Source organism: Tachysurus vachellii, chromosome 18 (assembly GCF_030014155.1).
Source record: "Tachysurus vachellii isolate PV-2020 chromosome 18, HZAU_Pvac_v1, whole genome shotgun sequence".
In the NCBI taxonomy this organism is placed as follows: domain Eukaryota; kingdom Metazoa; phylum Chordata; class Actinopteri; order Siluriformes; family Bagridae; genus Tachysurus; species Tachysurus vachellii.
This window is the reverse complement of record NC_083477.1, coordinates 15838746-15863108: the sequence shown is the minus strand read 5'-3', so window position 1 is coordinate 15863108 and position 24363 is coordinate 15838746. Positions and strand designations below refer to the sequence as shown.

At 40.4% G+C, this 24363-nt stretch overlaps 3 protein-coding genes across 4 annotated transcripts; 2 read left to right on the top strand and 1 right to left on the bottom strand.

The window, feature by feature from the left end:
• The first annotated feature begins 578 nt into the window (after nt 1-578).
• Nucleotides 579-15344, top strand: carm1 (coactivator-associated arginine methyltransferase 1). 2 transcript variants are annotated; one of them, XM_060892140.1, is made up of 16 exons: nt 579-814; nt 4957-5082; nt 5406-5512; nt 6263-6367; nt 9418-9528; nt 9625-9802; nt 9899-9989; nt 10852-10933; nt 11747-11832; nt 11950-12039; nt 12144-12281; nt 12365-12454; nt 12578-12690; nt 12866-12946; nt 13530-13598; nt 13782-15344. In XM_060892140.1, the coding sequence occupies exons 1-16, from the start codon at nt 673-675 to the stop codon at nt 13916-13918; spliced, it is 1746 nt and encodes a 581-aa protein (XP_060748123.1). In that variant the 5' UTR covers nt 579-672; the 3' UTR covers nt 13919-15344. The 2 variants fall into 2 exon arrangements, with proteins under 2 accessions (XP_060748123.1, XP_060748122.1); XM_060892139.1 differs by having other exon boundaries at nt 584-814; nt 12866-12964.
• A 742-nt stretch (nt 15345-16086) lies between these two features.
• yipf2 (Yip1 domain family, member 2) lies at nt 16087-21645 on the bottom strand. The gene is made up of 9 exons (XM_060892143.1): nt 21353-21645; nt 21132-21184; nt 19807-19964; nt 19651-19731; nt 19483-19570; nt 19246-19362; nt 17880-18046; nt 16784-16966; nt 16087-16533 (listed from the first exon to the last, which is right to left on the bottom strand). The coding sequence occupies exons 2-9, from the start codon at nt 21154-21156 to the stop codon at nt 16429-16431; spliced, it is 924 nt and encodes a 307-aa protein (XP_060748126.1). The 5' UTR covers nt 21157-21184; nt 21353-21645; the 3' UTR covers nt 16087-16428.
• A 540-nt stretch (nt 21646-22185) lies between these two features.
• Nucleotides 22186-23967, top strand: timm29 (translocase of inner mitochondrial membrane 29). Its single transcript, XM_060892145.1, has 2 exons — nt 22186-22332; nt 23160-23967. The coding sequence occupies exons 1-2, from the start codon at nt 22245-22247 to the stop codon at nt 23762-23764; spliced, it is 693 nt and encodes a 230-aa protein (XP_060748128.1). The 5' UTR covers nt 22186-22244; the 3' UTR covers nt 23765-23967.
• Nucleotides 23968-24363: the final 396 nt, after the last annotated feature.

Sequence of the window (24363 nt, the reverse complement as noted above, 5' to 3'; positions counted from 1 at the left end):
AAATGCAATTGATACTAAAAGTTATAAGGAATTATAAATTAAAAGTCAGCAGAGAGACTACTTCTGGTTTCAGATGGTTGGGGGAGCAGAGTGATGAATTGCTGTATCGCAGTTCTCACTTTGATCCTGAGCTCATGTTACTGTCCATCTGGAGTTTTGCATGTTCTCCATGTGTGCACATTTCCATCAGGTTCTCCAGTTTCCTTCCACCTCCCAAAACATTGCTGTAGGTTGATGGCCCCCAGGTATGAATAAATAGCTTGGCTGCTATTGGTGCAGAGTTTATTCCAGGTTCGTGCTGTGATTATTTTCTTCTAACACTTCGAACTAATTTTCTAAGAAGGTTAGTTCGAATTTTACAGTGCTTTATTTTAATGTATAATGGTCAAAGCCTTGAGCTGCAGAAAATTAATTTATTAATTTTATTGCCCAAAAAGTATGAAGCATGTTAATCACTTTTTGTAAGTCGGCAAGTGAAGCTTGTATAAACTGCTATTTATAATAAGCGAGGACGTTAAAATCACGTCATGTTCTATAGCCGGGTTCTATCAGGTGCAGATGGTGTGTTGTGGTGTGGCCGTTAGGGGGCAGCAGTGAGTCAGAGCCGTTTTCTCCGCGCGGTTGGATGTGGTGCGCTGGTGCGAGCTGCTGTCTCTCTGCGCGAGCTCGAAGATGGCGGTGTCCGTGTTTCCCGGCGTGCGGCTCCTCTCTATTGGGGACGCCAACGGAGACATCCAGCGGCATTCCGAGCAGCAGCCCCTGCGGCTGGAGGTGAAGACCACGCCGGAAGCGGCGCTTTTAAACCTCTCGAACAGTGAGTACATTCCTGCTTTTTTAGCCTTTGTGTCCGGGACGGCCTTAGCCTAGCCACGTTAGCCTAGCCGCGTTAGCCTAGCGTGCTAGCAGCACCAGGCGAGTGGCAGCACCGCGCTGTTCCTTCACTGGTTACATGTGAAACAAGCAGCTAAATGTCACTGAGCAAATGATGTTGGTTGTTGTACTATTTGTAGGTGTGCACAGTGTTCGGGGTTATTAGACACGCTCGTGTTTATTTAGCACGCTGATGCTTCGGGTTATTCGCATTGTGTTTAGCAGGATACACTGATTACACATGATATTTACTCTCAAAGTGTCGAAAGTTCATTTTACATTCATATTAAACCTGACATCGTGTATTTTGAGTAGCACCGATTAGAACCATAACTTAGTGTTAACTTTGTCCTGGACAATAACACTGCATGTTGTTGGAGGCTAAGTAGCAGTAGCTGTATTTTCCTCCCACCTGCATTCCGAAAAATCACGCCTTGTGCTCTGCGATTGGCGGATATCTGAGAATGCGCCGTAGTGCACGCTGTGTAAGCCAATCAGAGCTCAGGAACCGGGGTTTTAGCAGCAAGGCCCTCCCCAGGTGGGCGGGGTTTGTCGGTATACGGGTAGGATAAAACATATGCAGCTAGCTAGCGTTTTGATGTAGATTCGCGCCTAGTCAGAAAGTTGACTGGACGTGTTTTCTTTGCCGTTGTTTCCACATAAAGCACGCAAACAAATAAAACACCTTTATATAATTTCTGATATTTTTGCCTGTAGGCGAGTCTTTGTGCTCGTATTTATCTAATCACGCGCCTGCCGACTGCCTCCACGCGCGTTGTTTTGTTTTGAAGCGTGATTGACGGCGCTCGTGCCTTCACGCGCGGCACACCAGGGTTTATTAGAGACTTGGTGGAAAAACAGTTAATATGAACCAGTGTAGCACAACATTTGCTGGTTTGGTAGACCACGCTGGATCTTTATATTGTTCCCTGCGGTGTTTAGGCATTCATCTTTGTTCTGTGTGGAACAATAGCGGCTCTCCGGCCGCCTGCTCATTCAGCGCTGCCGCTTTTGTTCACACCAAACTGATGCCCCTGAGAAGAAAAGGGTGAAGAAATGGTGCCGTGACCAAGATATAAAGCTTAACCTCTACATCCACAGCACAGTCTCACAGTTACAGCAGCCTGTTGTTTATTTCTAAAACACACTGGCGAGTTTAAAAGCATCAGAAGCTCCACAGAAGGAGTTTCTATTAAGTTGTATAATCCTATCTAGACAGGACTAAATTTATCCAGGGTTTCTGGGGCAGTTTCAGACACCACCTGCGATTTTATTTCCATCTCTATTGGCCATGGTTGTGTTTTTTGTCCATTCTCATCTGAAGCCGGATCCCATACTGCTTTTTTTTTTTTTTTTGGCCAAACTCTTATTTTAGTCCCATCTGGATCTGCACGTTTGTGATTCTACACAGATGTCGCTTCATGTTTGGGGGAATCATTGACCCTCCCCTGGTACTAAACACTTCTCGAGTCATGAACTGAAAACACATATACAATGTATTGAAAGTAAATCTGAAAAGTAATAATCACAATCTTTGTTCCAAAGACCCAAAATAAAACAAGCACCAGCACGATGTAGCATGATAACTAGCATGATGCATGTGACACAACCCGCTAGATACTCATTTCTCCTGTGGTCATTTTACAGCTTGTGTGGATATGAGTCTTATCACTGAATAGACACACAAACATATTTATTGCTAATGGGACTTATTTAAAAGCTGCCATGCTTGCATCATATGGCCACGCTTTGTTCGCAACATGATAAAATAATCACTTTTTGATGGGGAACAAAATGTAGATTTGTCCTGCATTTTTCTCATTGGAGGAAACACACATGGTCTATCCAGGTGAAACTGAAATCAGAGACATGTCTGTGAAATAAGAAATGACTGTAGATCCTCACAACAGTGCAGTCGTGTTTGGTTTATGAGGGAATTGTAGAAGTGTAACCTGCTTCTGCATTCTTGTTTTTGTGGGAAATTACTCTGTACCGCAGTGCTTATGAATTCTGCAATCTGATTGGTCAGAAGGTGTTAGTTAAGTATGAAGTAAAATGGAGTTGCTGTTCCCACCCCAAAGGTCATTTTCCCCCAAATAAAAACCTTTCCTAAACCATAGCAATTTGTGGGTAGTGCAAATTGTTAATTTATTTTAAAAAAAGTTTTTTTAGCCACTTATAGTTGCAATTAATCTTGAGAAATGTGTGAGACTGAAGTTTCATCACCTGCCTTCACTTTAGCTGCCTCTTTTTTCTTTTTTTCTTTCTTTAAATGGGAGCAAACGGAGCTGCTTTTAGAGAATTTTATTCAACAGCCTCTGACCAATCAGACTCTGTGTGGAGAATTTTCTTCAGGTTCACCTGATAATTTATAGAATAGAACAGAAGAAAAGTTTTTGACATGTATACATTATAGGATTTGTGAAGAAAGAATTTCACTACTCCATCTTTCATATCAGCCATGATACAGCACCCCTGGAGCAGTGAGGGTTAGGGGCCTTGCTCAAGGGCCCAACAGTGGCAGCTTGGCAGTTCTGGGGTTTGAACTCCGATCAAATGCCCAGAGCATTAACCGCTTGAGCCACCACTGAAACCTTTCCATGACGATGAATTGATTTGATATGTCTATCAGCTCAGATGTTTTTTGACAAAGTGATATTTCTTGTTTAGTTGAGTGAACCTGCAGTTTCAGTTCACCGCTGTGTCTGCAAAAGTGTCTGTTTCTTCTTGGTGCTGTGTTTCTAAAGCAGCCAGACACATGGCCTCTCTAAGTACACAAGGACAAATGATAAATTCATTACATTACAAATTCACTACCACCCAGTGTAAGTGTTGCCTTTTGGTTGCCCTAAAACTAACTGCTAAAAGTTGTAGCTTATAATGTAGCACGATCCAGGAAGCTGTTTAGCTGGTTAAAGGTGTGTTAGGATGACTGAGATCAGACAAACAGCCAGTTTTCAATTTTTTCTCAGCAACTTGATAGACTTTTGTAAAGGCCACAGTTTAACGCACGGTTGTTGTTTTTTGTTAAGCATGTTCTGTGCATCTCATGGTTATTTGTGCAAGTAAGTAACAAAAATGGACTACTGCATGTTTGAGTGTAAAATAAAGACAAAGGGAAACTATTGTGGTTAACATCTGCTTCTAGCAAAGCTGCTAATGTAGCACATCATCTATGTGCCCTCATTACAAAGTCTACTAGTTGTTGCCAACGTTGTGGCCACAGTGTTCTGCTTTCACATTTCACATAAAGGTGATACTCCATTTGCCTTCAGACTTATTTATAGTCTTAAAGCTTAGAACTTAAACAATAGAACTGTGAGTCAAAAACCCAGCCCTAGTTTCTGTTTGTTTTGAGCGTCTGAGCTAGTGATCTGTCCATGTCAATGTATGCTACTGCTCAATACACCAACATCAAATAATGCAACTCTGGATGCTTTTATTAGATGTAGTTTTGCTTTTCGATGCAAAATATAGGACTGTTGGGTTTAAAACAGAGAACTAGATACATGCTGTGGGCTTTACAATGCTGCTGAATGCAGAAGTTAAAATCTGTGGCAGAAACAAAGCTGTTGACTTTTACGGATGTTTTTAATAGTTTAAACCTTTACAGTTAAACAGTTATTAATTGTTCACATGTTCAAAAACCTGATAAAACTCTATACTGAGTAATTATTTTTAGGAGGATTTATGTATTTATACATCACATCGCATTAGAGGGAAAAATTATTTGAAACCACCAAACCTCTTCAGGTGGAAGAGCTCACGGAGTAACGACACCCCCCCCCCCCCCCCCCGCCCCCCAATGATGCTTTGTAAAGTACAGGACTTCGTCCAGTATGTTCATGTGGGCTATCAATAGCATTAGGTTTAATCCTGGATCAGCTGAGACGCTGTATTAAATGCTAGTGCAGCTAGTGACCCGAGTAGAGTGTGTGAAAATTAGGAATATGAAACTGTGAAAGTTTGTGTTAGTTTGCTGGGTTGTCCGAGGAGGTTAGTTACCCAAAAATGTCTGGTCTGGGAGTTGGACCTAAATAATATAATGGCTATGTTTTGACCTGTTAACGTATGTTCTCTCTGCAGATGAGGAGTCGAGCGTGTTTAAGTGTACATTGTCACGGGAGACGGAGTGCAGTCGTGTTGGGAAGCAGTCCTTCATTATAACACTGGGCTGTAACAGTGTGCTTCTGCAGTTTGCCTCCCCCACAGGTAACCCTCTCTCAGTCCGTTAGCCTACACACTGCCAAAAAAAAAACCGTGTGCTCCTGAAGCTTTCTGTGAAAATTAGCAACCCACAGGAAGTCTTCAATTAGATTGTGTACCTGCGAGCGCACAGCAATATGTTCAGATATTTTTAGTTATTTTAGACATCTAGCCATCACACCATGTGTGTGTTTTCCCTGAGCTGTTCATCATTTTGAAATGCACAGCGGTTTCAAATGTGTTTGTATTACGGTTCTGATGGGCCACGTAGTGTAATCGCAGTTGTTGTCAACTCTTAACCTGCTGCTGCTGCTTTTGGTCACTCACAGATTTCTCCTCCTTCTACAATCTGCTGAAGAACTGCCGCGGCCATTTGAATGAGCACTCGGTGTTCAGCGAGAGGACAGAAGAGTCATCGGCAGTACAGTACTTTCAGGTGTGTTTTTGCCTGCTGATTGGGAGGCTGCGGGTTTGTGAGTGTATGATTGTGTGCCTTAAAGTAAACTCCAGTGCAAATGCTGACGAGTATGAAAAAGCCTTTGTGGCTAATTGCACTAAAAAACTAAGAGTCAACTGAAATGAGTGTATTTAAGCAAAACAAAAGCTTAATCAAGAAGATATTTCTGTTGGCACTTCTGCATTCAAGTACTATGTCCAGCTTCCTCCTAACAACATACCAGCACTGAATCTTCTTTATATATAATGCATGATAAGAGGAATTTGATCTCACTCCTTAATACAGAATCTCTCCACATCTTCCTGGGTCCTGCGTTCTCTCAGCTCACCCTATGTCCGTTAAAGGAAGTTTAGGTTTGAGGATGGGATGGACTTGTGAAAAGCTCGATTCTCTGCTGAATCAAAATCCTGTTCATTTTTTGCTCGTGTTTCGGGTTACTGTCCCGCATCAAGGTTTAATTTCAACCCAATTGATGCTTTGGCAGAGGCAGAGAGATTTGGTCCTGGAGTTTATGGAGTCTGTGATGCACATCGTAGCAAATGTTTCCAGAAGAACTTCAACGTTCAGGAGAAAAGTACAGTTTATAAGAAAACATGGTTTCGTTATGAGCCTTTTCCTTATGGTTCAAGTAGAGGTGCATCCTTTTTCATGTGGTGATGTGACTGATGTGGCTCAATTTTAAAAAATATACTAATATTTATATTTCCTTCACTTCCTGTTGTCCTTCAGTTCTATGGCTACCTATCTCAGCAGCAGAACATGATGCAGGATTATGTACGAACTGGAACCTATCAGCGGGCCATTCTCCAGAACCATACCGACTTCAAGGACAAGGTATTTTCCGCCGTAGTCGGCTACGTTATTCCTCGTATACGTGTGCGCTCACCAGCCACTTTATTAGGAACATCTGTACACTCGTACATTTATGCAGATATCTATCCAACCAATGAACCATGCAAATACATGTCAAGAGCTTCAGGAAATGTTCACATCATACATGACAATTGATAAAATGTGATCTCTGACTTTAACTGGGATTAAAGTTGATGCTACCAGATAGGCTGCTATGAGTATTTCAGAAGCTGTTGGGTTTTCAAAATCTCCTGGTATTTTCCACACACAGCAGTCTGTAGAGCTTTACAAAGAATTCTACAAAAAGCATCCTTTGTGCAGAGGGTCTGCAGGCTGAAGCATCTTGTTGATAAGTGAGATGAGATGAGAATGACCAGCCTGGTCTGGACTGACAGGAAGTTTGTTCTCAGATAGCTCAGATTGTTAGGAGAAAAACACCTTGAAGCGCACCACACATTGAACATCAAACCTTGAGGTGGGTGTGCTACAACAGTGTTTCTCAACACTGGGCATGTGGTAGCCTAGTGGGTAAGATGTTGGACTACTGACAGGAAGGCTGCGAGTTCAATTCCCAGGGACCCTGAGCAAGGTCCTTAACCCTCAATTGTGGGGTGGCTTCTGCTTAGTTGGAATGAAAACCTGCACCCACAGCGGCCCTTTGTGGATAAGATCGGACACCGCTGATGTAAACGTAAATGTTTCAATCACAGGTACGCGGACCCGTGCCGTAATTGCAGGGGGTGCGTAAAATAATTATAAAAAATTAAGTTACCTATCCCATGTTTTTTTATTTTTATTGTATATAGAAATTTATTACTAAAACCAGAAAAAATAAGGTTAAAATTCTAAATTGTTTTAAATGACCTTATGTGCATTTTTATTTTGCCGCCATTTTACTCCTTCCTGTAAAAACAGCCAGTACATTTGTTTATAGTGCATTTCTTTCGGAGAACTGTCACACAGAGGGGAGCAGCCGCCATGGACAGGTGGCTTAAAAAAATTGATGGGCCATCTACCAGCAGGCCTGACACAAAACAAGTAACACCAGCCCACCAAACACATATACATGGTTGTATAATGTATTGTGAAGTATGTGTTTTGTAATTGTAATGCAGTAGAATGCATTTTTACTTGTCAGGTATTAAAAAAAGTGCAGATTTCACACCAAACAAAAAAAGTAACATTCAAATAGATCTTGTTAAAAAAAAAAAAAAATCTCAAATTAATGGACATATGGTGTTAAAACAGGCTGAAGTCGAAAGTTGTTCTGAAATTGACAGTGTTGTGATTGATTTTGTAAGGTGTCATTTCAGTGCAATTGAATTAAATGGCCAGATGCAGTTTTAGTTTTCAGTTATGCTGACAGTTGTCAGATTTAGTTATCATCTCTTAATTATTCATATTCAGGTAAAAATTTGGTTTTATTCCTAGAAGCAGTGGAACCCAGTTTTGTGGTCTTCTGCTGTTGTAGCTCATCCACCTCCAGTTTTGTTGAGATGCTTTTCTGCTCACCATGAATGAAAAAACTGAGTTACTTCATCTTTCCTGGCAGCTTGAATTAATTGGCTCGTTTCCTTTGACTTCCCTGAGCAACAAAATGGTTTCACCCAGTGTTTTTTGTTTTTCCTCATCATTCTGCATAAACTCTAGAGACTGTTGTGTATGTGTGTGATTCCCAGTAGATCAGAAGCATATGAAATATTCTAAAACGAGCCCATCTGGTATCTTCATCCTTGCCAGAGTCAGTCAGTATGATTACACTTTTCCTCCATTCTGATGTTTGAATTTTCCTCCACGTCTGCAGCCATGTGATTGGCTGATTGGATCACACCTCCAATGTTTAGTGGTACAGGTTCCTGCACATGGTGAATGTATATTGTTTGCACTTTATAGCCTTTTTCTCATAACTCTACCTGCTCCTTAGTTTTGCCCTGTCTGATTGAGCAGGGGAACCAGATTAGATATTTTATTATTTTTTTACATTGCCAGTGCACTTATCCAGGGCAGAATACAGAACTGCATTTGAAGTCTCTAACTAAGATTAAATATTACAGGAATTAGATTTGTTTTGTGTTTAAATGTTCATTTAAATGATCTGGTTTGAAGAGAGAACACAAAAGAAAGAGACACCTGAATACAGACAGTTAAAGTTGCAGCATAGATTATGTTAATCTATATTTAATTATAGCTGATGAAAATTTTCTGCATTATGTTGTGCAAAATAAACATTTGTTCACGCGCTACGTTCACTCTACGGACCCTTTACTACTGCTGGGGTCAAACTGACCTGAGACATTATTGGAGTTTTAAAATCACTACAAAAAAGTTTTTAAACGTATCGTCTTTATCTCAATCTCAATAATCTAGATAATGTTTGCAATCAATAGATTATAATGATTATAGATTAGCAACTATAAAGTCCTCGATGGCATAAATCTGGAAAGAAAATTGAAATGGAACAATGTTTCAATTAAAATTATATATTTTTAAGTGATTTATCAAATCCAGGTTATAGAAGCTTGGTAAACAAAAAATGAAGAAACACACAGACTCTGTTCAAACCATGTTTTAATCTTTACTACTTTCTCCCCCTTTCCTTTCTTTTGAAACTGAGCTTTGAGATTATTTTCGTCTGGAAGTGCACGTCCTGTTTCCCCGTGCTGAGCAACACTGACACTGATTATTAGTTTTCTGATGAGGTGTGGAGTCCAGATGACGTTTTTTCTTTCATAGCTCAGCTTATGGTCGCTTACTTCGTCTTTTAGAAATGTCCTTCTCTGTAGTACATTTGTTCTGTGTTGCCGATGGTCTGGTGTCCATACTACAAAATGACAGTAGACTTGCAGCTCGTTCTCTTTGAAATGCTGTTTTTCTGTTACAAGTCTTATGAAGTTCTCTGTAGTGTGTTAACAAACGACCCAGTGTTCTGAAATCCTTGCTTATTCCTGAGAAGGAATTAAAGATTAGTTCTGGATCAATCTTGTGGTTTGGATGCAGTTATTTTACCCTTCTGCCCTCTTTCGATCCTGTAGGTGGTGTTGGATGTGGGATGTGGCTCAGGGATCCTGTCGTTTTTCGCGGCTCAGGCTGGAGCACGTAAGGTGTATGCGGTGGAGGCCAGCACTATGTCTCAGCATGCAGAGGTGCAACTCCTTAAACACAATGGTCCAGTCTGTCATGTTAACACACTAACTTTATGCCAGCATATAAATGGCTGTTTGGACATGTGTGTTGTGTAGGTTTTGGTGAACAGTAACAGGTTGACGGAGCGTGTGGCAGTAATCCCAGGAAAGGTGGAGGAGATCACTCTGCCTGAGCAAGTGGACATCATCATCTCCGAGCCCATGGGCTATATGCTGTTTAACGAGAGGATGCTGGAGAGCTACTTGCATGCCAAGAAATTCCTGAAACCGAATGGTTAGTTGTGTGCGTGTGTGTGAGATTTCAGGCTCAATGTGTTGAACTGTCAGATTCTTATAATATTGCTGACTTGTTTATGATTTGTGTTTTTAGGTAAAATGTTCCCCACCATTGGAGATGTCCACCTCGCTCCTTTTACAGACGAGCAGCTCTACATGGAGCAGTTCACCAAAGCCAACTTCTGGTGAGCTTCTGTAGTGAGAGCTAATTGTTTCTCCTTTAAACTGTGTACACAATCGTAGCGTTGCCTTAAATTTTAAGTAAAAAGGGGCAAAAATGAAGAAAAGGAAAAATTTGGGCAGATTTTACTAGTATGTCCCAACAGAAGCAAAGCTTTGCACTCAATAACATGTCTGATGTTTCCCCTTGCACACAACTCTCCATCGTGGTCCTTTTTGCTTGCTGCCTGAGCTACCACCGATTGTTCGTTTGAATCGAAGCCTGCCATGTGTTCCATTCGGCTTTGCAAAAACATGTGAGAATACAACCGTCACACCGAAACTCAAATATCTCCTCTGGTAGCACCTGAGTGAGGTAGTGCCAGTCCTGTTCTGAGGACTGAGCAAATGCTGTTCATTATGGTTGTTGTAGGTGTGAACTACGCTGTGAGGCACAAACAGAAATCAGAGCTTTTGTGGTACAAAACACTTCTGTTTGGTCTCTCTGAGCAAGCTGAAAGGAATTAAGATATGCAATCAGCACATATCAAAGCCAGCATCCAGTGACCTCAGATCAGGACAGAAATGTCAATCGTATATATTGTTTATGTTGGCAAAATAAAATGTAGTATTGCTACCTCGGTACTAGAAACTCACTACTCTTCACTATTTGTAGCAGCACTAGGGACAAAAAATCTGACTCATGCAGAATGTATTCTGACCTCACAGTATTCTGACCAGTTGACTGAAGTGCTATTATTTTTTTAAATACAGATTATTTTTGTGTAAGTGGATGTTCTCGTAGACATGAACAAGCCTCTAAACAGAATAAATCTGAAAGATTAAAGACAAGACAATCCTAACATTTCATCTTGTGTGGTTTTCAAGGTACCAGCCATCGTTCCATGGGGTGGATCTGTCTGCACTGAGGGGAGCTGCCGTAGATGAGTACTTCAGACAGCCGATTGTGGTAAAAAGGGTGTAATAAACTGTGGAGTTTGGGTGTGTGTGTATACATTCTACATGTTTTAGCTGGTAGGTAGAGTCGGATCAGCGTGTGTGTGCGTGCCCATGCAGGCATATGCTCGCTCTCAGCAGTGTTGCAAGAACCAGATCTGATTTCTGGGAGCCTGATGTGTTGAGGAATTGCAGGGTCAATTTATTATCAGAGTTTAACAAATAAGGAAATGTGTCTCATTTGATAGAGAGCAATTACTGCACATTGTATATCATGAGCATAATAAGCCTTTTGCTGCAAAGCAGACAGCAATCAAGGAAATATGTTTCCATTTACAATGGCTTTGAAAACATGTTTTACAGGTTAGGTGGAATCAGCTGTACCGTTTGTGCATAAAGTTGTGATCTTAAAGGGGCAGCAGTTGATGTTTCTTTTAGTTTTGACTTGTACAAATAATCCACAAAATATATAAATCACGATGAGGGGAAAAATCCATGACATCAGGACAAACACAATATGTGGCTGAGAAAACCACTTGTTGGCTTGGATATGGAGGGGCCATTTTATACCCAATCCCTGTATCACTATAGACTCTAGGGGCCATTTTATACCCACACACTGTATCACTATAGACTCTAGGGGCCATTTTATACCCAATCCCTGTATCACTATAGACTCTAGGGGCCATTTTATACCCACACTCTGTATCACTGTAGACTGTAGGAGCCATTTTATAGGATAGCTATGCCACCACCTTTTATTTGTTTCTCATTGGTTCATATATTCTACATAATGCTAAGTGCTTTTCGTGTGCTTTCTTTTCAGGACACGTTTGACATCCGAATCTTGATGGCCAAGTCTGTGAAATATACAGTTAACTTTTTAGAAGCTAAAGAGGAGGACCTTTATAAGTATGTTGTTTATTATTATTTGTACTGGCTTATCATTCAGTGATGTCGTTCCTTTTCCCAGTCTTAAGGAATAAACAGGTTCTTGAATGACCATCTGTTTTGTTTTCCCCAATCCAGGATAGAGATCCCCTTTAAGTTCCATATGATGCACTCAGGGTTGGTGCACGGCCTGGCTTTCTGGTTTGACGTTGCATTTATGGGCTCTGTGTAAGTTTTGTGTGCCATAATATTTCTCTGAGGCTTATTTAAACAAACAGAGTGCATGAATATTTGGAGTGAGCTAAAAATTGTTGTGTTCTTTCTTCATGCAGGATGACTGTGTGGCTTTCTACGGCACCCACTGAGCCCCTGACTCACTGGTATCAGGTGCGCTGTCTGCTGCAGTCGCCACTCTTCGCCAAAGCTGGAGACACTATGTCGGGCACGGCCCTGCTCATCGCCAACAAGAGGTTACACTTAATAATAATAATGTTTACTCCCAGGAAAGTAGTTTTGTTTTTACAGTTCAATTAACAACATTTTATTGGTCTAGGCAAAGCTATGACATCAGTATTGTTGCTCAAGTGGATCAGACTGGCTCCAAGTCCAGTAACCTCCTGGATCTGAAGAACCCCTTTTTCAGGTGACTTGGTGCATGTTTATTATAGTATATTTATTACTCATGTTTGTTTATAATCCTGTTTAAACAGTCTGCTTGAAGCAGGAAACACCATCTCATCTCTGTTTGTTCAATGTGTTTGTGCAGATACACAGGCAGCAGCCCTAACCCTCCTCCAGGCTCACACTACACCTCCCCCTCTGAGAACATGTGGAACACTGGGGGAGCCTATAGCATGAGTCAAGGCATGGCTGTGTCAGGTAATACACACACACACAACCTCTTGAACAGTGAATACTGCACTGGACTCATTATGTGTGTGTGAAAGCCTTTAAAAACAATTGAATTAAACGCTATTTACTACGTTGTGATGTTTGCAAACGAGTTGTTTTTTATTGTTCTCTTATTCTCTCTTTTTCTGTCTCTTAATTTCAGGAATGCAAACAGCTTATGACCTCAGCTCTGTCATTGGTGGCAGTGGCTCTACAGTTTCCCACAACAACCTCATCCCCCTTGGTACAGACATGCACGCATGTACGGATCCACACACAAACCACACACACACACACCCACACACCATAAATCCACACCGATGAGCACTTTCAGGCATCCTTTATGAAGTGCAGAGGTGCCAGACCATGACCCCATTTCTACCCCTTGGGGTAAAGAAGCTGCTTGAAAACCACTCTGATTTTTCCCAAAAAGCAGCATGACTAAGCACAATTCAGGTTTGTCACAGTGAATGAACCTACAGGAAAAGGTGCCATGATTGTGCATTTGCAAGCCGCTTGTAAGCCTGCAGAAACCTTCTGGACAGGACGGGTCTCTCGGTCATACAAGAAAATGGATGAAATGCTAATTTAAGTAGCAGTCATGCCAGGTCTTCCAGAAATCTTAAGGTTTCATACAAAGACACTGACTCTGGGATTAGAGCAAAAAACAAATATAGATTCAAACTGTAGATAATCATGAACCACTGCTTATGTTTGTTATTATTACAGATATATGGAAAAAGGGCCTAGATCACGATCCATAAACTATTTACAAAAACGTTTTCAGGAGTTTAATGGAGGCCCTGAACGTTTTTCTCTTTTCACAGTGAACACGGGGATTGTGAACCACACTCACTCCAGAATGGGCTCCATCATGAGCACAGGAATTGTCCAGGGTATGTTTGTTCTTTTTTTGAACACTCTGCTGCATACCAGATCTGCTGCATACAGTATTCTCACAGCACTGTTGAGGAGTAGTGTTCCACTGATCACAATGTTTCTGCAGGTGTACACGGCTAACTGCTGAGGTAATAGGGAGATTGTTTCAATCATTTTTTTTTTTCTCTCTCTCCCCACAGGAGCTACAACCCAGCAGGGTCCGAACAGCAGCAGCACCCACTATCCCGTCACTAACCAGTTCACCATGGGCGGTCCTGCTATCTCAATGGCCTCACCCATGGTCATCCCCAGCAACACGATGCATTATGGGAGCTAAGGCCCCTCCCTGCTTGCCCTCCCCTTTGCATGTCCAGCCTCCTAAACTGACCACAGCCTAAACCAGATTACCAAATCCAGTGCTGCAGCATCTGACTGTCACCTTATCTACCCGCCCCCCTCCTTGATGTATATTCGTATATAAATATATATAAAACCTCTCTTGCTGTCTCTTTCAGTACCACAGTCCTCCCCACCCCTTCTGCATCCCACCCTACAATGCCAGCCTTTTCTCTGTCTTGAACAGTCGGAGATGTGATGCCATCGCTCTCCTCCTCCTCCACAGTAGTGCAGTTCCAGGATTAGCCACAAGGAGGCAGTGGACTGTTGAGCTTTGGGATTTGATGGAATGTTCTTTGCAGAACTTTTTTTTTTTTTTTTTAAGTAAATAATTATCAGATGTACATTCATACAAGGGACACTTAAAAATGTCAGTGATGGACCGTTTGTAATGAACCTGAGATTTTTGGCAGGGCCGACTTGCTGTTCCCGGGTCATCTTTTTTCCTAGATTGATTGTTTTCTCCACATCATATCAAGCTGTCCAGCAATATCAACTTTTAGTATAAATATAGTCTCAGCCACTTCGACCTTTCTAAACATCTGCAGTGCGACTGGATTTCTTCTCTGGCTTTCAGGAACATTCAGGAACTGTCATTGCCTGTAGGATAAGTAGTTTAGATAGATGGATACCATCTTGTAGCTCATTCCATTTCAGAGCAACACTTTCATTTTTTATTTCTTTTTTCATAAATAGTGCAGCCTGAGATATATGTGCAGCTAGCTGTTCCCTCCTGTTTGCAGCAAGGTTAGCAAAAACTAACCATGTATTAAGCTAATGAGCATTTGAGGAATCTCCTGTTCCTGAGGTCTGCATCCACGCGCTCTCCGGCCATCCAGGCACAATGCTGGAATTCTGGAACGGATTAGGAGGCATTAGTTCAGGAAAGAGGACGGATGAACTGGATGTCAGGCTCTGCACACACCCGTCGGCCACTGCAGCAGGACAATTGCTTGGATCGACAGAATCCTAGTTTACATTCCCCCAAATCCTTATTGTTTGACCTGTGTCATGATCTTGTATTTTTTTTTTTTTTTTTTTTTTTGTGAATGTAATCACCTGTCAAACCTCTCTGACCCCTGATCCTAACTTGTTTTTCCTGTCCCTACATCTCCTACCTCCCCTTGCTGGGCATTGCCTAGAGAAAGACTCTTGAAGGTATGCATTGCTTCCAGTCACCCATTTATATATATTTTTCCCCTTTTCCGTTCAGCCATTGATTGGATTTAGAAACTTTAATTGAAGAGACATCATGTTAGTTTGTAGAATTAACCCCCTTTCCTTTCCTTTTTTTTTTTTTTTATTTCACAAGAAAAGCAACAGATAAAAGGAAAAAAAAACATGCAAATTAAATGTTGGAGACTTTCCTTTAATGTCTGGCTTCTTGTGTAAAAGAGGCCAAACTCTTTACAGTTGCTTATTTCCCATCGATTGAAGGGTCATTACTTCCAAATTGTCCAATTTCAATTCTTTTCACAGGAGACAGAAGACATTTGGATAGATTTAATTTGCTTTAATGCAGTGAAAGTTAGTGTTGGACTTTTTTGGTAATCCTGTCCAAACTTGCTCCAAATTTTACTTCGTGTTCCTCCATGGATAAATTCCAGCAGAAATACTAAGCTGTTTATTTGGCTGTTCTTTTTGTCCAGCCCTGACCTGCCACATGGACTCTGTGGTTTATTTGAGCCAAAGCATGTGTGTGTGTTTTTTTTTTTTTAAAATAATAAAGTATGAATTTTAAAGCCATTCAATCCCAGATTTGGACAAGTTTGAAAATGTTTAAAGAAAAAAACTTAAGTAAACCAAATATAGCAAGGTTCCAAATCTGTTGGCTTACCTTCAGATTCACTTATTTCCTGCACTACTGCTACATCCCAAATGCTTTTTACTTCCTGGTTTACCTTGTTGTCATAAGGTTAATTACGCAAGGAACCTGAACAGAACAATTAGAAATGTACATAAGATGCAATAAGATGTTTTAACATAGTTGCTTGGATTATTATTTTTTTTTTTTGTTGAATTTGCCCCAACACCAGTTGAATCATTATCCACCTTCATCACATTTGATTTCAGCACGTTAGACATCGGAGAATTGTTTAGGTCTGAAAGTTATCACGATGTAATACATTTTATTCACATTTGAGCCTTCATTCAAATTTTTTTAGAACAGCAACCATTCCGAACTAACTCTGTGACTTCACGCTATATTTAATAGTAACATGGTACATATCGTGTTGAGTAGCAGTATCCTCATTGTCCAAGCATGGAGTCATCCAAATCTCCCACCTCTGTCTAATACATTACAATCCGAGTAAAGCTTCACCTTCCAGTTAATCAAAGAATAGCAGGTGCATAGCAGCCGAAGTCATCTCCATCTCACTTATGAGCTGTTCAGTCAGTAGTGCGTTAGCAAACGGGGGGATTTTCCATCTAACCTGAGCTCATGGCGGGTTATTTGGGTTTGCTCAGAGTGGTTAGTGCTGTGAGATTCAGGCTTGAAGGCGCTGAGGAAGGGTTGAGCGATGGGATTTGTGCTGCCGCTTCGAAGAAATACAACTGAAACAGAAGATCAGATACAGTACAATGAAGATGAATGTCTGTGAGTGAAGAGAAGTTTAGTCTGAAGTCTAAAATGACTTCTAATGTAGAATCTACCATGGACATGACCAGCCTTGCATGAACACCAGTCAGTTTGAGTGAGAAACAGATTTCTGGGTACAGACATTAAGTAAGACAACTTGGGAATTGTTTGTTAATGATTGAATCGAATAGGTTCGTTAGTTTTATATAGTTGTGAGTAAATCACCTTGCAGCCGATAGCCAGCAGTGCATGGAGCAACACGATGGCTGCCATCACAGAGAACGCCGTCATTTTGGTGTCGTCACGAACCGCAGGCCAAAAGGTGATGACCAAGACAGCGCCAGAGACTGACATGGCAATCAGAATCAAGAGCCACTGCAGCCAACCGAATGGAATGATCCATAATATCTTAACAGGATAAGTAAGGAGAAAGTTTCCACAGAAAGTAATTTTACAATTTAGTCAACAACAACAAAAGAGACACCATATCTATGTATGAAGGTCCCACTGAATTTATTAAGGGGGTAAAAAAAGTTGACAAATGTAGTTTTTCCTGTCAAGAGTACACTCTTACATCACAACTTTATGAATATTACATTATACATTAATTTGAAACCAAAAAGATAAAGTTTCTTCAGGCTAGTTTCTACCTTTTGCTTTGGTCTGTAACATCACAGTTTAACTTTTGTGACTGAAGATGTCTTTCCTGACTGATTTTTGGCTAGCTATGGCAAAACGGACATGATCCTAATCGATTGAATTTATGAATCTATTTGTCAGACAATGGCTGTTTGTATAGTTGACAGAACACAGAGTTAGACAGAAATTTGATGCTTTGCACACTGGCCGTTGGCTGAGGTTTGGTTCTATCATCATCAAGCACACTGGGAACACAAAACTACTTGTTTTTTTTCTATTTTGCTGTAATTGTGTGTGTGTTCTTGTTTTTCTGCTGTGGTACGTTTTCTTCTTCCAGTGTCTTAATAATGCACCTCACTTCATGTCTTCCAAATGTTCCCCTGCCAATCATGCCTTACATGTGGAAACTAATGATATCAGCTAAAACAAGTGCAGATTACTTAAGTTCCTGAACAAGTGCAGACCCGAGTACAAGTCGTGTTCATTGCAGTCGCACCACCTCCTAAGGTTCGGTACTTCCTGTTCCACATGATTCTTTTTAATTCTGAAATAAAGTTTAGCTGGTGCACATCTACAGTATATATTTGACAAATTCACCCGTGTTTGGTCCATGTAAGGGTTTTCTCAGGCCACCACACATAAAGCCACAGTTTCTAACGGGATCGGCGATGGTCAAACTTACCGAAGTAGGAATGTAAATGAAGAGCGAGTAGCCATAGACACACACCGTCTCCAGGAAAGAGTAAGCACTCATCTGTCGTGCGGTGCTCTGTCGCCAAGTCATGAAGCCCCACACAGCCAGCGGTACAAGCCATGCGTACAGGAACACGGTGACTGCTGCGATCGTCACTGTTGGAAATAACATTTTAAAATTCAATTCAATTCATTTGCATAGCGCTTTAACAACTGACATTGTCTCAAAGCAGCTTTACAGAAGTAGAAACAGTGGCAAAGGAAAAACTCCCTGAGATGATATGAGAAAGAAACCTTGAGAGGAACCAGACTCAGAAGGGAACTCTTTCATTTGGGTGGCACTGGACAGGAAATAATGTAAATGTAAATAACGACCTTTCTACAACAGTTTATAGTCGAGTGGATGTGAATTGTGCAACCAAGAGCTCCTGAGGAACTAATATGTCAGAGTTCATTACAGACTTAACGCTAATTCCTTCCTGCTAAAGCCTTCAAAGTAATATTTTTTTTATGCACAATCCCAATGGAATGAATCTGATTTGATCTCAAACAGGTTCTGACAAAGTTGTTAAATCTTGCAGCGCAGACAGTAATTCCGGCTGTAAGGCAAATCTTTTCTACCCATCCAGAGATTGTACCACCTCCAGTTGTGTTCGCTTCATGAAGATCTCAGAACTTTAGTGAGAAGAGTCCAACTCTGTGAGGATCCTGATGCATCTAGAGATGTACCAGCTCAAGTTGGATTCAAGATGCCAACTACATGCCAACCTCCTAATCAATACACAATTGTCAGAATGTATATGACTGAAAAAAGGACATTATTCATAATAACACTCTCCAGTGTTATCACACACCCTCTAGTGCCACCCGGACGAGGTTCCGTTTTGAGTCTGGTTCCTCTCAAGGTTTCTTCCTCTTCCATCTAAGGGAGTTTTTCCTCACCACAGTCGCCTCTTATGTTCTGTAAAGCTGCTTTAAAACACTGTCCATTATTAAAAGTGCTTTACAAATGAAAATGAATTGAAATGAAATCACAGCTTTATATTAACGTGCATGTTCTATTACAGTGTATGGATGTGTGGTGGATACACCGCGCAGTCTAAGGCCCTTAATCAAATTTAAAATGTTAAAGTATTTTTTTTAAAGAAGCCTCCAGTGTCAGCACCTTCTAACAAACACTCCGAGTTTGCCTTATTAACAATAAGAGAAAGGATATAAATGACAAAACATGACAAGTCATGCTGTCATTATAAAATAAGTAAGGGTGTAGTGTTACAACAACGCATCTCAAAGTATTATTGAGAAAAAAAATGATTTTACACGTGTGGGAGATTCTTCTATCTGATGTGTCTTACCTCTGTGGAATTGTGGTCTATAGTGATATTGTGGGTCACCCATCTGACTCAGAAAGGTAGAGAGGTTCCCACTAATGGCCACAGAAAAGACAAGAGTCGCACATATCCAAAATGGCCCTGTGAGAGAAGAAAGCATTAAAAGTGCAATGAATATTTCATGACAGTCTGCCATTTTTGCTCGCAAACGATTAGAAATGCTTGAATAAGTAACAGCAGAAAACAAGCACTGTTCCTTACCATATAAATCTGGGTTACTGCGAATGTGATGTTTGATGAAATTTCGTCCCGGTAAAGGTAGAAGCGACCCTTTGATCCTGTCCAACACCTAAGGAATTAATTGTTTTGTTAATTCAAGTGTAAAAAAAAAAACAAAGAAATAGATTAGATTATCCCAACATTCCATACCTGCACCGTATCCACATCGAAAAATGACTGATAGTATTCAAATGTCCAGAAGCCGCTGGTTTGCTTCTCACCTCTGAGTAACTGCAATCAAAACAATACAATAAGCAATCACCATCCAGCTCTTTAATGATGTGTGAATTGTGATGGTAAACACACCCCAGAGCTCTCCTGCTGGTTCTCCTCCTCATCATCTGACAGGTTCAGTCTGACATCTGAGGAAGACGTGGCTGCTGCACCAGAAGAGGCAGGAGTGGAGACGCTGATTGTGGAGGCGCCCGGGTCAGCAGACAGGAGATCTGCAGCCTCCTCGAACTCTAACGCACACAAAGAACACACAGCAAGGCAGGTTTATAGTGAAACTACCCGTCCTACCTGATCATACAAAGATCTTCATTTTTACTCTTTTCATCTCTTTTAGAATTATATAGAGACTATAAATCTGACACATTTGGAACTGATTATTGTCTGTGTGGAGTTTATGATGTTCTCCCAGTATATGTAAAGGCTTTCCTCAGGAATCTCAGGTTTTCTGCCACTGTTAAAACATGTAGTGAGGTGGACTGGTTACACTACAATGGCCTTTAGGTTTCAATGTGTATGTACAGTAGAGTCCAAAAATTTCACAATGCTTCTAGTTTGCATTCATTTCCAAAAGTTTTATTACAAATGATGTTATTCACTACAGTTTGAGTGAATCTTTGAAATACTTGAAGGAATTTCAGAGTTTCTTAGCATTTGTTTCGTCCCAATTGTTATTTAAATGACAACTTGCAGTCGACCGGATTTGGACTCCACAAGTTTTAATCCATTTTAGATCAAATCCCTCTGAACACAAGTTTCAGCTGGAAAATCTGTCCTTTTGTACAAAGCAGTTAACACAATCAATATAACACATTTGCTTATACTTAAATAGGGGAATTAGAACAGGGTTATAATGCAGAATCTTGATTGTTAAATATTCTCTCTCTCACAGACACACACACAGATAACCAGATTGTACACTGTAATGGCCAAAAGTTTGTGGACAACTAAACATCCCATTCCAGATATAACCTTTGCCCTTATAATAACTTCCACGCTTCTAAAAAGAAGACAGAGTTGTGTTCATTTCAGCCACAAGAGCATTAGTGAGATCAGATGTCAGTTGAGGAGGTCTGGGGTTCAGTCAGTGTTCCAGTTCATCCTAAAGGTGTTCAGTAGCGTCGTGTCAGTCAGTTCTTCCACTCCAACCTTGGTGCATCATGTCCTTATGGTCCTTGATTTGTTCACAGCTGGAACAGGTTTAGGCCTCTTAGTTCCAACGCAGAATAATTGTCATGTTTAAGCATATAAACACATTCTACATAACTGTGCACTTCCAGCTTTGTGGCAATAATATAGGGAAAGCTAACATATGGATGTGATGGATGGCCAGGTGTCCACAAATTTTAGGCATATAGTGTTAGATTGTTTTTAGCCATTGTAACTTATTCACCACCCACCTTGAAACTTCAGTTCATCAGCCATGGTGTGAGATCAGAGTCTTAAATAATGACTGTAAAAATAATAATCTGGTCAATGCAGTGATCATTAAACAGACTGTACAATAAAGTATTAGATTATAGTGTAATATCAATCAGCTAAACTGGTATCTTCTACAGGAACCTGAATAGTGTTTTTTCCCCACAGGATATAAGCTTTGGTTCATCAAACAGTCACCAACCTGATAAGAGGAGCAGTCGGTCCTCTCTCGACCTTTAATAACAGCTCAATCCTCTCGTTCACAATATAACAGCTATATCTGAACATCCACAAACTGAACCTAACCTCATGAGAAAAGAACCATATTTAAATAACGTGACGGTTTAAAACTGAGCTCGCGCAGGTTCCACGTCATCTAGTCGCTTTGACGGTTCCTGCAGTTCCTGGGTATGGAACTAAAGTCACGTGACTGAACTCGGCTCGTGGGACGCAGTTTTTATACCCTGGACTACAGACCATCATTTATTATATAATACTTTTTTTTAAATAGAAGTATAACTAAACACGATAGAGTCAAAATGATATATCTATATAATCTATCTATATATATATATTTATTCATATTTATTTATTTATATCATTTATTTCCTAGAGTTCAGTGTTTTTATATATATATATATAGGAAATAAATGACGTTTATCTGAATATTATCCGCATAGTGACAAATAATTAACAGTTTAGATAAAAAAAAAAATGACATTTCTCTAAAATCATTAGTCATTATGACTCTGATATTACAGCTTTAAAGGTAATATGAATTTAATAATGACTTAATAATATTGTGTGTAATCCTCAGCTTGCATTCAGTCTTTTTTCTTTGTTGTTGTTAAAGTAATAAAACAATTACAAGCCCTGACCTGTTTTACAAACTGAAAACATATCATAGTTCTTCCGGTTTAATGTAACTCTTGGTTCTAAAAATGGCTGAATCTCAAATGCTTCCGTCCTCCCTTTGTATGTGCACTAAATATCCGTGAAACTAATGCCTTCTGTAGCCTATGTAGCATCCTGTATGTCCAGCAGATGGCAATTTGGCCGTTATCGCGCATGCGCGCTGTGGTTCACACGCTAACATGGCTGCCTTGGGGAGATGGTGCTCTACTGTAGCTGCTGCCACCAGCAAGGGTACAAGATGGGAGAGACTGAGAAACAGTCGTGCAGGTGAGCTTATTACCTAGTGGCATATAGCCAGGTTTATTTTAGTATATTTTAATATATAATAAGAAACATTTCTGTATCTGTTTTTGTCTGTCTCCTTGTCTGTGTATGACTGTCGTTCACAACTGTTTGTTACTCTCATTTTAAAACTGGTGTTTAACTCAATAAAACTTCATTTTGAGGTAACTAAAAGTGACACCTTTTAGTTTGTTCAAAAGTGGCACTTACCTGTTATAACGGATTTTTTTAGTGTTTACAAACCAGTGCTTCTAAAATCAAAATAGCTTTTTTTGTTCCTGATATATATATTATGTACTAATATATTGATCTTATATTGTTTTAGACAACAATAGGATAGTGTATCTAGAAAGAAAAATAGAGAACAGTTATAACTTTCCTAGTATATTAGGTTTTTGACAATATTGTACTTATCTTGTTCTCACCCAATCATATTCTCTCTTGAAAGTGTTTGTCCCGCCTTTGAAGACAAGTCTTACTCTATAGTAGCAACTCAGATAGTCAGTGTGTTTTTAGCTTTGTGTCCTTTAGAACACTGTTTCCTTTTCCAGGTACCTTTTGCTTGAGAATAAATGGTTAGAATTTAGTTATTTGGAAGAGGAAAAAAGTGTGTAAGTTTGTGGATACGTGACTGGCAAACACTTGGCTTGTGTGTAAATCAGTCAAACACGACGACACCCTGTTTTAAAAGAAAATACATCAGCATACAGAATCAAATCACACCTCTTTTAGTGGAGGTTGTAAATTAGTCAATTACAGTATGTGTAAATGACACATAAAATCTGTTAAATCTGACCACATTTGTTTGGCAGGTTTGTGGTGCCACAGCCTTCTCGGTGACTATAAGGAAGCGTGCCGTGAGATATTTGTTGGTGCATTTGAAAGGCCTTTCAAAGCCAGTTTTTATGTGGCTTTGCTTGGAGGTACCTATGCCTGTTACTACACCAATCCAGACAGCACATCTTTTCAGTCTAGAATACTAGAGACCTCCAACCAGCTTGCCCTCCTCTCTCCGTGGATTCGTAGTGGCACGTCGGATGGGCATGTGCAGAGCTTGGCCAAGCTGCGCAACGAGGGCCGTTTGCGATACATCAGCCTGGGCATTGTGTCGTTGACCTACATGGCAGACTATGACCCTGAGCCCAGCCTGTACGAGGCACGATGTTCTGCACTTTCTGTGCCCTGGTCACAGTTGCGTGAACGTGTGTTGGACATAGGTTTTGCGGGGCGCTGGTGGATATTGGAAAATAAAATGGAGAACTATGATATAAATGAGGAGGAGTTCAAGCATCTCTCACCTGCCCTTCTGGCCACAGCACCCCCTACACCACAGGAGACAGAGAGAAATGAGAGACTGCACCAGGAGTCCTGGAAGGCTCTGTTGATGGAGGGAGAAGAAGAGATGGACAGTATGTAGAAAAGTGAGGAGGTAACAGGAAAAGGAAATGTGAGCAATACAAAACAGGACATTTAATATGGTTTATGTGTTTATGCTAATTTAGACCTGTCATGTATGAATTTGTGTTTATCAGCCTGGACAGACATTACCAAACTCTTATATTTATTATAATCCTCAAGCAGAAATTGCCTTCTGAGAAAATGAAACTTATTGACACCTTGCTTTCTGGTCTGCTTATTTTAACTGGCAAAATGATGAGTAACTTTCTTCATTTTATTACATACACCAACATTCTATCTTCACTCATTGAATACATTTTTGAGGAATACTCTAAAGTCTTTTGCTCCTCCCATTCTGACAGCTCCTCCTCTACCCTATTCATCAATGCCACCGAGCAGAAATGATGTGCCTTGTTGGACTTTTCTCAGCATAGTGTGACTCTGACATTATGGTGCAGGTCTATTCAAGTAAAATCTGGAAAGGTCTAGTTCCCAACAAACCAAGATGGTCATGTTTAGAAAATGAGTCACTCGTTTTTAAAGTATGTTTATCCGTTCTGTGACGGTATAGATTTAATTTGCTGAGATAGTTTGCGAGTTAGTGAGATTTCATTACTT